The sequence below is a fragment of the Rhea americana genome, unplaced genomic scaffold (genome assembly GCF_003343005.1).
Source record: "Rhea americana isolate MKP2758 unplaced genomic scaffold, rheAme1 scaffold_25, whole genome shotgun sequence".
In the NCBI taxonomy this organism is placed as follows: Eukaryota; Metazoa; Chordata; class Aves; order Rheiformes; family Rheidae; genus Rhea; species Rhea americana.
In genome coordinates, this window is record NW_028186368.1 from 2,805,207 (window position 1) to 2,819,002 (window position 13,796).

General features: G+C 39.1%; 1 protein-coding gene across 3 annotated transcripts in view; it reads right to left on the reverse strand.

Annotated features, from left to right (window-relative positions):
• Positions 1-13,796, reverse strand: part of LIN28B (lin-28 RNA binding posttranscriptional regulator B) — an 89,022-nt gene that overhangs the window by 41,418 nt on the left and 33,808 nt on the right. For all 3 annotated transcript variants that reach the window (XM_085306929.1, XM_085306928.1, XM_085306930.1), the window contains exon 3: positions 2,765-2,949. In XM_085306929.1, coding sequence (XP_085163055.1) covers positions 2,765-2,949 — 185 coding nt within the window. The remainder of the gene's footprint in view (positions 1-2,764; positions 2,950-13,796) is intronic.

Genomic DNA, 13,796 nt, shown 5'->3' on the forward strand with positions numbered 1-13,796 from the left:
GAGGGTGGGCTAGGTTCTCATTTCATTTATTATACTGCAAATCTCAAGATTTCATGGACTTGTCTACAAGTTACTGAACAGCGGATTTTGGTGTGAATTCACAGTGCTTTAACTTTTTTTGGCATCAACGCCCAGCAGTCTTAATCTTAAGGAGCAGCATAGCACTCCTTTGTGTCAGACAGCTTACTCTGAAGTTAAGCAAAACACACTGTGTTCAGCACGCGTTAAGAGCTCCTACACAGGAAGCTGCAGTCTGTTGCAAAGCAACGTAACGCAGGCAGGCAAGCCCTGGACCCCAGGGCCACCGCTCTGCAGTGCTGGCATAACGCAGCAGTTCAGATCCGACCATTTGTTTGGCTGGAATCACAACCAACTCTCATTCAGAAACCTGCCCTTTAGCCCAGAGCAATCTGTATGTATATATATAGATATACATATAAATATATGGCAGCATAGAAATCTGAAATACATTTTCCCTTATACATGTTGGAAATGCTTTTTTACCRGTCAGGTTATTCAAAATGGCTTTTCCTTCCAAGCAAGCAAAGACACTACTCCTCACCGAGTGAAAATGTCAATGCTACTTCAGATGTTCGGTGTTTTCTGTTCTTAAGCATAACTAGAATTTTGATGACAGCAGAATTGAGTAGATGCTTTTGCCCACATTTTCATACACAAACCCAATTTAATTTTGAATTTTTCCTTCTTTAAGGGCAGATGAAACATGAAAGAGTGCACTGTATCAGTAATCATACCCCTGCACCATTTTTCAAAGTGCATCTGTCCAATTTTTTCTATGCTTTAGCTACAACAAAACATAACTRAGAGTGGGATTCATCTCACTTAACTTCAGAGACCTATAAGATAATTATCTACAGCACTGCAACTAGGCTCCCTTTTAGCCCACAAAGAGAAATAGCCAAGAGGCAAGATTCATCCCATTTATTTTAGATAACTTATGTTGATATGAATTATCTTACGAAAGAACTACTTTCTTTGCATTGCCACCACTCTGCACTATAGACACATAAATTTGTTCAAATCAGTGTCTCCTTAAATATGTAATTCTTTTCCTGGTCTAATTACATGCTGCCCATTTAAATTTCAAGGGCTTTTTGAAGCAAGGACTGTCTTCCCTCATATGCATGTGCAACAAACAGGACAACAGTAACATGATAGCATGACTACAAACTTTGTTACCATAACATGAAACATCAGTAATAATGATAATGCTGATAACAGATTAGTAGTTACAGTCCATGGAAAATTTTTCCAATTGATAAAGAACAACTATACTGGAGACTATCTTAAAGGGGAAAAAAAAGAAAAAAAAAAAAGAAGAAAAAAAAAGGATTTTTAACAGCCATTGCATGCAACACAACTTTGAAAGGTCAGATATGCTGACCAATCAAAAAGAAAGCTTTGTCCTGCTTACACAGTCTCCTCTTGTGGTTGTGGACTCTGATCTGCTACAGCAGCCACTCAGCAGCAATAAATTTTGTTCATGGCCTCTAACTTTTACAGAGAAGGTGAAAAGAGGGACAACTATCACGTTGCATCAAGTCTTAAAAAAACAAAAAACAAAAAACAAAAAACAAAAAAACAAAACAAAAAAAAAAACATGGTGGGGCAGGGGGTGGAACCCCAAAAGAAGTCTTAAAGAAGTCCTATAATGGAGGTAGGGACAAGCAAAGCTCTTCTGTACCTGGCAAAAAAGAAAGGGATAAGATTTCTAATTCCCAGTTTCCAGAGCCAGGGCTGCACTTTTCAGGTGATCCTCTCTTTCCCAAGCTATCTTGTGTTTTAAGATTTGTAATGGAAAAGAGCTGTCTCCAAGTCATGCCATAAATCAAATACTGCAAGGGAAAACTCAGCTCTTGGGATGCTCTTACTAGGATCCTGAGATGTACTAAGTACTCACCTCAGTTGTTGCAGCTACTGGGGGCTTGGCAATATCATAAAAAAAAAGGGGGGGGGATTCAGGTAAAAGTGATATTCACATAAATACAAGAGCTTTGGGGCAAAACGACTGCCCTTGGGGAACTAGGCGCAAGTGGCTTCACAGTTAAGAGTACTATACAATTTCTTCAAGCCATTAGAGGTAGAAAGTAAAGTGGAATAGTACACAAGGTCTGATGCTGTACTTGTAAGGATGTGCAGCTCTGAAGGCTAAACTGTAAAATGTTAACACATTATTAAAACAATAAACCACTCTGCAGACCATCAGGCAATAAGGCTTTTGAAAACACTTGATATTCTGTTCACTAAGTAAAAATATAATTAATCAGATTACATACACCTCATTAATACTAGACTTTCAACCTTAGCTGCACTACCTATACTTCCTTCTGTATAAAACTACTGATGCAGAGTCAAAAACCCTGCTGCACATGATACACTCTTTAGTATGCACAGTTATCAACTAAATGTGACATTACTTCATCTGTATTCAGGCTGAACTCTCTTTTCAGTCTAATAGTCTAATATTTCAGTCTAATATTTTCAAAAGAATATTACATTCCTCTGCAGGCTCCTTCTAATCCAACATACACCTTCTGAAGTAAAACCAATYGTCTGATTTATGTAGTTGTACAAGTACAGTTTAATAAGTATAAACAAATGACTAGGCTACATATAAAAGCCAAATTTACATAGAAGGGTTTCCTTTCACAAATGAATAAATGCTGAAAACATAACTTTGAGAAAAACTTGCAAAGAAAAAAAGAAAAAAGGGGGGGGGGAAATAGCAAAGTAAGGTAATTACCTATCTCCCTTTGGTTTTCTTTTTTGTACTGTCTTCCCTTTGGGTCGTCTTTCACTTCCTAAACAGGGGCTCCCACCAGGGCCTGTTACCCGTATTGATTCAAGGCCTTTGGAAGATTTCTTAAAAGTAAATTCCACTGGTTCTCCTTCTTTTAGGCTTCTAAATCCTTCCATGTAAAGCTTGCTCTGTAAATAGGAAAAATACTCTTGGTTACCATCGCCTTAAAAACAATATTTACATTCATAATCAGCAAGACAAACGACCCTGTCTACTACCCTGTAATACATACAGGCTGTATAACAGTTCCCTCTGCACGAGCTAGCAGATGATACTACAAATTACAGTCCTGGACACACTGAAAATACTACTCAACACTAAACAAATAACAATATCTTATTTTCAGAAAGAATAAAACCAAAATAATATTTTCCTTTTCTGTGTTGAACACTGTGGATCGAAGAAGGTACAGTAAATGCTGTGTTCTTATGACTGTTTGGGTTTCAGATTCTGTTAAGACATTGTTAACTGAAAAAGCTTTTTTAATGAAATGGAAAAGGAGCTCATTTCTGAGCAAATTAGTTTCTGATCAAAATCATTGTCATCTGTTTTCCTTGTATTTGGGATGCAGTTCTGCTGGTCTGAATCAAAGATATCAATGAACACAGAAGACTGAAGTAAGATGCTCCTGGCAAAGTCAACTAAAAATACCAATTCAAATATCCCTACTGAGCTGCTAAATTTCTGTTCACTACCAAAAAAATCTCATCTTGTTGGCATGATTTACATATGGATTTGTACTTTAATTCACAGAAAAGAAAATCATTGTCACTAGAGCAAGTGATAAAAACAAATACAGATAAATCTTTTTGTATTACACAACCAGACCTAGACCAGCAAAGTCTAGGAGAGGCTGTAGTCAATAGGAGCTTGCTGTTGATTTTAGTGTAATGAAAATGTTACTCTAATCTGAATTCCTACAAATTATGTAGAACACTAGCTCTACCCCAGGACAGATCTGATGAACCAAACTCTTAAATGAAATGTTCATCAAGTTAAGTGAGACAAATAAATAAATAAATAATATGATAGACACTGGTTGCACTAAAGATTTTAAACATCTGAAGTTTTAAACATTTATTTTAAACATTTAAACATTTATTTAAAAGTTACGCATTACACGAATGAGATCAGCTGGACTTACAGAAAGTAATACAAAATCCCTGGTAACTTCCAAACATCTGTTTGGGTTTTTTTTGTTTGTTTGTTTTTGGGTTTTGCACAAGAGTTACGAAACATGTTTTCTTCCTTTGCTCATGAACTCTTCATAGCAAAGAGAAAAATGTATCTTGATTGATTCTTACTCAGTTCTCCAGCATTCACTTAGCTGAACCTTCTTGAAGAGTCAAGAAGGGAATCTTCACCGCAGACACCTTCTCACTCAACTACATGTCAAAAAAGCCACTTACACTTGACTGTGTAARTCACATCTACTATCCATGTCTGCTGCAATCCCTGACATAGACCACAATCCCTGCGTCTACATTACAGTTATAAGGAGATCAGCAGCACCGTGACACTATCATTGAGGCAGTCTGAGCTCAGGCTGTCTGCAAACCTCATCCACGTTTTCAGCATGAGATATCAGGACCCTTGTAGAAAAGATCTGAAGCTCAGCTGTCTGTCCAGTGGTGGACGTGACAGCTTCTCAAGGATAAAAGGGACCGAYAGCAGACGTTCAGGTCAGGGTACTTCAGTTGTCCAGCATGGCCTTAAACTGGGCTAAAACCTGTTCTTGGGATTAAGGCTTATATTCAAATAATGCAGATTCAACTTCAGTTCGGGCTTGACAAAATGCTTGTGACTTCTTTCAAAACGGTACAGGCATATCACAGAGACACCAACAATTTGCTTATCACCCTATGAGAATGTATGACAAAACAGTCTTTATTTGTATCACCACATCTTAAGTCTTCCAAGGAAAACACACCGAGAACGTCAGAAGTCAAGACAGGTAGGATGCAACATTAGATTAAAACATCTAAAATTTAAGTGCCCACACGCTCTCATGTCCACAGCATTTAAGCTTCTATTGCAATCACTGCAGTCAGTCCCTTCAGTGAGTTTTAAAAGACATCTAAACTGGGAATCAGTTGGCTAAGCATAGGCATTGTGCGTCAGTTTAGTTATTGTGGAGTATTTGTGGCTAGTTCTACCTGCTTCTTCAGAAGAGTATGGGTCACCCGTAACTTCTGTGTCATAGCTGCCAGCCTCATGCAGATGGCACTAGACACTCCTGTTCAGGCATCTAAATCTCACCCCAGGCAGCTGTTCAGATGTTTTCCTCTGCAGGCTGCACTGACACCGTATCTTCTTTGATTTTTAACAGAGCACAAGAATTGACACCTACGTAGTCATACAGAAGACACAGATACTCTTCAATAGGATGCACTTAGGACAGGACAAGAGGGAACAGGTACAAGTTGCTTTAGGTTATTTAGGGCCCTGTTGAGCTGAATCTTAGCTGTTTCCAGGAAGGGAAATTCAACCACTTCTCTAGGCTTCTCAGTTTAGGTGTTCTCACAGCAAAGAGTTTTTCCCTGTATCTGGATGGAATTTCCCTTCCTGGAAACAGTTAAGATTCAGCTTGACAGGGCCCTAACCAGAGCCCTAAATAACCAAATCTAAGGCCCTGTTTTCAACAGGTCAGACTAGATGACCTCCAGAAGTCCCTTCCACCTTACATTTTTCCATAGTTCAGATGTCTTAATTTGGATCTGGATCCCACCCAAGGCTAGAAAATGTGATTCCAGTTCCTAGTTCTGGAACAGAGTTGTCTGTCTTAACCTTTGCCTGTCTTCCTAAAGAGGGACACTACTACAAAGTCACAGTCACACAGCAGTGACAAACTAAACTAATGATTACAAAGCACTTGGAAACATTCATTTCAATKAAACCACGTGAGAGCACACACACTTTTGCTTCAAAAAACCCAAGTATCAGACCAGCCGAGTTCTCACACTCCACCCAGTTGCAATCACTCATAATGCGACAAGAAACTACGAATGCAAGTCTGAGAAAAGGGACTCAGTTCTATATAACTTTTCCAGTAGTCAAAAATAAGCAAGAACACAGTTCCATTGGCTAGAACGAAGGCTACTTCTGCTTATCCAGCCATGCAGCTCTGGTTCACGTGGCTCTTCCACCAAATGTCGTAACAGTGTTAAGCAGGAGACAAATACTTGACTTTCTAGGTGAGAGGTTGGGCACTAAAAAGGCAGGGGGGAGAACAGGAAAGAAGAAATGCGTATAGTAACAGCTCCCTGAACCATAAGCATGGCAACTTTGGGAAGTGAAAGCATAACGTATGAAGAAAGAAGCATGCAACACCCCCAGCAGAACTGGGAGACAGGAATTCTCTATAAACTGATAAAGCAAAACCACCCAGGAAGGCAGCATCACTCTGAGGAAGGGCTCCATGGCAAAATGTCTGAACAGCAGTAAGGGCAGCAAGATCACAACGAAGAAACATGGAAGCTCAGCGTCTGTGCAGGAGACGACCCCACCACCTATCGCCTGAAATGACAGATTTTGCCTGCGGAATGAACCCATCCATAGGTCTATCCACACCTCCCAGTTCTGCAGCGGTCACAAGGGGAGATCTTTGCAAGAGGACAGAACTATACAAAACGTGTTTTGTCCCAGGCAAATGTATATGGTTAAATGTTCCAAAATAAGACAGTCATTGCAACACAGATCTGTGCTAATCACAAGGGAACCTCAAGCAGAAAGCAATATTTCCCAATAAGACCAAAGAAGCCATGGATGTTTTTGTCTATTTTTAATTACAACTTAATGAAGAGAGATTTAAATCTACAGCAAGGCTTATGCATTTTCCCTTTCCAGGTTTCACTGCTTACAAAACAAACTCCAAGACGCTGACATATGATATGCACAAATCATTAGTATTCTACTTTACTTGAAAAGAAAAAAAGTACAGTAAAAGGCAGAAACCCCTAACCTAAAATAGGGCATTATTATTGTAAAATGCTTTTATTTTTCTCATTTCACTGCTTTAGCTGCAGAACTTTAATTTCCAAACAACCCACAATATTTACAAGAGGATTTTTCTAATTTAAAAAAACAAGACTATGGAAAAAACTACCATGTTTTCATAAATCATGTATTAKGCAAATGTAATTTTTTGCATGTTTGCTTTTCCAAAAAGAGAAATGCCAAAAATAGAGGAAAAAAATCYAAATGACTTGCATAGTACCGTCCTTTAATATAGCTCAACAGTTTGTTTCAATGTTATAGATGGATTTGTTGCTGACATTGTGTAAATATATACTATGCTGTCAGCCAGCCCTCAGCGAGATTCTTTGAAGGTGCAAAACAATTCAAATCCACATTGAAAAGATAGCTTTTGGAAACCAGCAAAAAATATAAGAAAAATTAGGAGGGACACAGGCTTTAAAAGACTTAGAAAAAAAAAATGTGAAGTTGACTATTTAAATCAAACGTTAAGAAGCTCTGACTAGCTCGATATTTTTCTCATGTTACTTAAATAAATAAACCCCACACAATTAAAGTCAGCCAGAGCTTCAAGTCAGTGAACCATTCCTGGAGACATAAATAGGGTATATGGGCACATGGCCAATTAACAAAGGCAAAATTAAAAGCAACATGCTTTTCCCCCTTTCTCTCAGCTGTCATAGACTTTGTTGTTATTTTTACCTGCAGCCAATATAGTGATTTCAGATTGGTGCTTGTTCTGCACCTCCGCCCCCCCCCCCTTTTTTTTTTTACTGTGATAGGCTTTTGAGGTTTTTTTKTTGTTGTTGTTTGTTTTTGGGGTTTTTTTAGGTTATCCTAATATTTCTTTTCAGTTTGGCCTATAATAATCTCACATATCTCTGTCAAAAGCAACAGCTTTGCTCAAAAAGCTAGCAATTTTGTAAGAGTCTCAGCAACAACAAACCCCCAATACCCTTAAGTTCTTGAAAAGTATTCCCTAGTCTGAGACAAACAAAAAAGATCTATAATAAATACAATCTGTATTAGCAATCTGTGTTGCAAAGAAAATTACCATTTTCTTGGCAGCKTCAGGAAGTGCTTACAACTCTCACTTCCTTCTACAAAAGCAGCTTTGGAATTAAAGCTCATCACAGGAGTCTATTCCCCTCTTAGTAAGTGCACATAACTTCTATCAATGTGTGCAGGGAAGGCAGAACAGGTTCCCAATAAGCTCCTCTGCAAAATTTATTTTTTTGTCATTTCTAAACAGGGCCTTACACAACTGCTGTTGTAGACATGAAATTCTTAAGGAAAAAAAATGTTATCTAGGGGCAATTCAGCTTAGGATAGTTTGCTTTCAGTATCTGTCTTCCTTTTGATCGGTTGGTACCACGGCCAGTTGCCATTTATATGCCTGCTAAGTAAGAAAATGTTTTATCTCTACAAATTAATTACAATTAAATTCAGACATGAAGGAAAGCTCAACTGCACTGAACACTGGAAGAAATTCTCTCCAAAACCATCCTGTATGGTTCTGTCTGGAGTTAGCAATCTCAGGAGTAATTCTGAAGACTGTTCTACCACACAGAGTAAAAGGACACAGAGGTAAAACAATTAACACACTGGATCTGTACAAGTGTTCTTACCTGTATTAGGTCATAAACAGAAGAATGTAATTATTGTGCACTGTAAATGTTAGTGGAAGTGTTGCAAAACAGTGTAAATTGCATGATACAGGTATGGCTGCAACAGTCCACTAACTTTAAAGGTTTGCAAAGATAATGTATTTTTGCAGATAGAATGCTAAAGCAAACAAAGAAACTCGAAAATTAAACCAAAAAAATCCACATTAAACAATAGCCYCTCAAAAGGCAACACATACCTTTGATTAACACAGAAAGCTAAGGCTGGGTACTCATAAGCCATCCAACAACTTCATTGCTCCCTCCTCTTCCTTGCTTCCACTGAACTAAAGGGCTTTTTGCTGGAGGAAGCTTATCTTGCATCAAATCTGGCACTTCTGTCTTCCCCATAAACCAATTTAACCCACTAATCTGACGGGAAACAAACTCCATTAAAAAAATGGGGGGGGTGGAGTACACGAGGAAGAGGAAAAAACAACACATTTCTGTTGTTCAGTGAGACAAATATGTTTGAGGAATAGCTGAATGAGCACCAAAGTATATACTGCACATGTACCAAAGCAAATTGTAACTACTGAGATTAAAATGTTTTCCTTCATATTATAGGTAAAAAGGAAAAATCCACAAGCGAGAACGAACTGCAATACTAGATTTTTTTCTGTAAAGCTCAGCATACTATATAGGAAGATTTTAACTGAAAATTTATTTAAAAAATAAAGCTATGAAACACTCTGCATTTCTCGAAGATTTACATTTTGGCTGTATATTACTAGAACACAATATTTGCTGGATAGAATAAGCTATTTCAAGTTACTTGATATTTACTGGGAAAGAAGTGGTATGTATGCAGTTGCTGTAATGCAGCTGGTGCAACACTAACTCACATTCTTATTTACTTAGAGTTTTTTTCTGTGTCTTGAATTCCCACCTCAAATGCAGTCATTTTCATAACTTCATTCCCACTAATCATCCTATCACTGTTGCCATACTCTTCTTACTGAGAAGTGTGCAAAGATATTTACTTAGTTTTTGTACAATAGGCTCACTTTAATTCAAAACCACCCTTCCCATACAGCAGCCTGATTTCTTTTTTTCTCCATTTATTTTTTATATCTAAAGAAACTTTTACTAACTTCTTTAACTCTGAGGATCTTAGTAAATTCTAACTCCACTTAACATTTTCAGTTCTTGTTTCACCATGATACTTTCTGACCTCCACGACCACTTTCTTTGATAATCTACTCCTTCCTCTCATATCACTTTTTTACTGCCAATTTCCTTCCTAGGAGAAGGTTCTCTGCTCAAAAGATCTGGGTAATTTTCCCCAGAATTCTTTTCCTTTTTAATTACTTGGTATTCAGACTTCAGAYAGTCAAAGCTTTTTCTCTATTTAAGTCTAAAGTACTTTAGCTCACTCAGTTTTGCTCATCATTTCTCTTTGAAAAAAATTAAGTCACTGACTTTTCATCATCTCATTTAATTTAAACCAAATTAATCCAGTCCATATTTTGTCTTTTTTCTTTCTTTCTTTTTTCTTTTTTTTATGATCAGTTCTGTAAAGTCTTCAATTCTTTCYAAATCCAAAACAGCATTATTTATATTCTGAATTATTGTTTTGGGAAGAAAACTATTGACTGTCATATGCAGAAATACCACATCATTATAATAAACATTTGTGTTTAAACATAAATCTAGCCTAAGTAGCCTACAATATTACACAACACCATTGGTGCTTCTCTCTCATAATATTATTATATTATCTGTACCTAAATCCTAACCTAGAGGTCTACAACAGGTCATTTAGAATTACTTCCCAAAGTGATTTTGACCAAACAGAGTCTATTGTATCCATGCTTCTGTTTATTTCTTTACATGATACCACTTCTTTCATGACATCTTACTAACTTTCTGCCTCATTCTCAGTATTTGTATTCAGGCTATGAATGCTACTGGACTGTATTTCCACTGCCTCTATAATATCCAGTTACATGTTCAACACCAGCTGTTCTAGTTTTGTATACTAATAAGAAGAATCTGGATAATAAACATCTTATTTGCTTCTCCCTGACCTCACCCCACTTCGTAGCTATATTAAGTATAATTTTCTGTGAGTGTAGCACTTACTTGACTGGTATTCTACTATTATTTTTTTTTCTCTTCTTTGTTGTTACCACTTGTCCAATTATGATTTATCCAGTTTTCCTTCATGTGTGTTTTAAAATCAGGCATGAAAAYTGAGCCAGCCTCTGCTGATGGTTTTCTTCTCCCATTACTTAGTTTAAGCATTTTCTCACCAACCCTGCTAGGCACAAGGTAGAGCTTTAGCGTTCAGTTCAACCAATTCAAAAGGCAGTTCCTGTTCCTCTACCTCAGCCTCACTCGCCCAGGAAGCCGTATAGAAAACCGTTTACCGTTTCTTCGTAGTGTTTTCTGYGAGTCAGCTCGCTGCACTGGATCCCTGCAGAGTCAGAAAAACACCAGCACGCCTCAAAAGCAGCTGCGTGGCTGTGCAGCTAGGGCAGGAGAGGAGGGACTGCCCCGCGCAGCAGGACTGCCTCTTTTGGCAGCAGCTTGCTAGTTTGYCACTTGCATTGCCTCAGGGACATCCTGAGAGCATACCAGTAACCCTAGCAGGTTTGTAACGTCMTCAGAAGTCCACCCACTCAGAAGCTCTTCTCTGACTGTCTCACAAYGGTCAAACGAACATCTCCATCTTTGCCTCCTCATGAGCTTTCCTTCACTGGTGGCTGACTTTACGGGCTTCATGCCCTTTCTCCAGGGAGCCTAGGGATATGCCTGGATGTTGGCCCTTCTCTTTATTTTTCTCCCACTGAGCTATTCCATGTTCATATGATCACAGTCACTTCATGCAGCAGAAGTCCCCATTTTCTGCTACAGATGCTCTTGGTTGTTGTAAGGCAGTCCTGCAGAAACCCAAAGGGTCTTTCTACGAAGATTAGGAACAAGCGAACATGACCTTTTATGCAATCATTAAATAGGGCAGGTTATCCTCTTTTCTGTTTTCATTAGGAGGAGGTTCTTTTTCTTCCTGCATGAAACAAGAGCCCCCAGGGTCCACATTAACAGGCACTCGAAGGCACCCTTTTATTCAATTCAGTCCAGCAAACTCTCAGGCACAGACCTTTCTGACTSGGGAGAAAACAGGAAGGGCTAGACAGTGGGCATGTTTTAACTCTTTCCCTGAGGGCAGTACACTAAAAACATCATGACAATGGTGAGCAGCATATTTTTTTAGTGTCAACCTGGGCAGAGTATATTTCAATTTGCCCTTGTGTCAAAATAGCCCAAACCTTCCAGGCAGAGATCAAAAGAAGCAGTTCTTGCAGCTCTTGTTCTATTATCTGAAGAAAGGAAGTATCAAACAAAGTCCTAGACCTTTTTCTTTTCTCTTTTTTTTTCCTGGAGGAAGGTGTGGCATTGAGACTCCAGTTCGTCCAGATTGACTACACGCTTCTACAGTTGCTAATCGCATCTTCAGGACCAACTTCAGTACCTGTTTTCCACTCCTGCCTTACTATGTCTATTAACTTCATTCGTGTGCTCCTCTACATCCCTCCATGCCTGGGAATGACAATGCCCTATGCCACAAAATGTTTTAGCATATAGGTTTTCCTATCCATCTGCCTTACCACATCCTAGCATCCCAAGAGACTGGATATAATTAAAAAGARATCAGGCCCAAGTTGTGCTGTGCTAATTCAGCTGTAGCAGGATATCTCCTTGCACACACATCTTTTCCTTTCCCTGCATGACAGTGGCCTAAAAAAAAAGGTCAAGTTTTCTTGCTGCAAATCCTTAACATCACTCTCTCAGGAAGCTGTCCTTAATCTTTAAGGGAAAAAGCAGCATAGAAATCTAGCACCAGGGAAACGCAGACAGAAAGGTTCCTTCACATTTTGGCATTTTAGCTTTGCATGAGAAAACTGAGTGTCTAACATCTCAGTGGTAAACTGACAGCTAAGACCRTTGATTACAGTAGCTTACAAGCCACCACAGACTAATGTTGAGAGAAAAAGGCATTTCATACAACTGGTTCAGCAAATTAGCGGTACAGATGGAACCTGGAACCTGGATAAAACGGTTCAGCTTATCCTCGTTTCTTGACAGAAAATACTCTCATTACACTGACCTGCCTCTTTCTTCCCTGGCATAGCAGGGTAGCTGCCATCAGCTTTGCAGTCTTGGGGGGGGGGGTAGCTGGGTCATACTGACAGAGACAGGTTAAAGYGTACCAAGGTCAGAAAGGATCTTGTGAACAGGAAGTTGGGGTGCAAATGTAGGAATGAGAAAGGATAGAGCGAGGTGAGAGAAGCATGGCTGGATCATGCTGGGAGCCAGCAACCTGACTTGCCCAACGGGCAGGGATGGAGAAGGGTTGGATCCTGCTAAAACCCCAAGGCGGGACAGCCTGCTCCTTGTGGGYTGCGGCAACAGCATGACTGAAGATTCAAGTTCAGGGAAGCTAAAAGGGAAMGGGAAGCCAATCTGCGGAGAAGAGGTGGCTAACAGTTAGAGTGGCCACAGTGTCTTGAAGCTGCTGTACAGCAGATTTCAGATGCTCTCCCAGGCTGTGAAGGCCCAGGAGCTGGGCCCACAGCCCGCTGTGGGTACTTGTTAGCAGTGCTCCAGCCATCACCTCTACTGGTGGGCCCAGCCACCTGCGGGCTGGAGCCATGAAGAACCGTCCTCTCACCACCACAGCTACCCGTCACCTGTGGTAGGCTAACGCCCCTCCGTGCTTCAGGGAACTCCTCTCATTCTTAAGAAAGCCATCTGCAAACTACCGCAAGCAGCGGACTGAGTGAGCACAGATGATATCTTAGCCAACTGGGAGCAATGATGACCTAAGCAATCCCAAGATAAAAATCTTTTATCTTGGAAATAAGAACTTTTTGCAAACTATTCTCAAACTTTTGGGCCAATATTGTTTTTGCTTTTAGAATACAGATATTCRCACCACCCCATTCAGAACTGGAGTTTCATTGTGCAAGATCCTGCACAAATTATACAAGAAGACAAAATTTATCAATGGGCAATAGACCATTGTTGCTAAAGTGTTTGGAAGTTGGAACCTACACTTACTAATTATTTTTTTAATGTGATTAAATTGAATGCCAATATAAAAAGAGAAACCAAATACTGATTAGAATATCTACTTAAAAACAAAACCACTAACATGACTTCATGCACAGAAAAATAAGACAGGAATATCTGACAAAATTAGCGGGGTTAGAATGTAATTGCTCAAAAATAGGCTGAACTTTTAAATTTGGGCTTTTTTTTAAAGGAACAATTATTTTTACAATGTTATCTGTGATGTAAAACCAAAATGCTTAATTTACTTTTGTAACAAA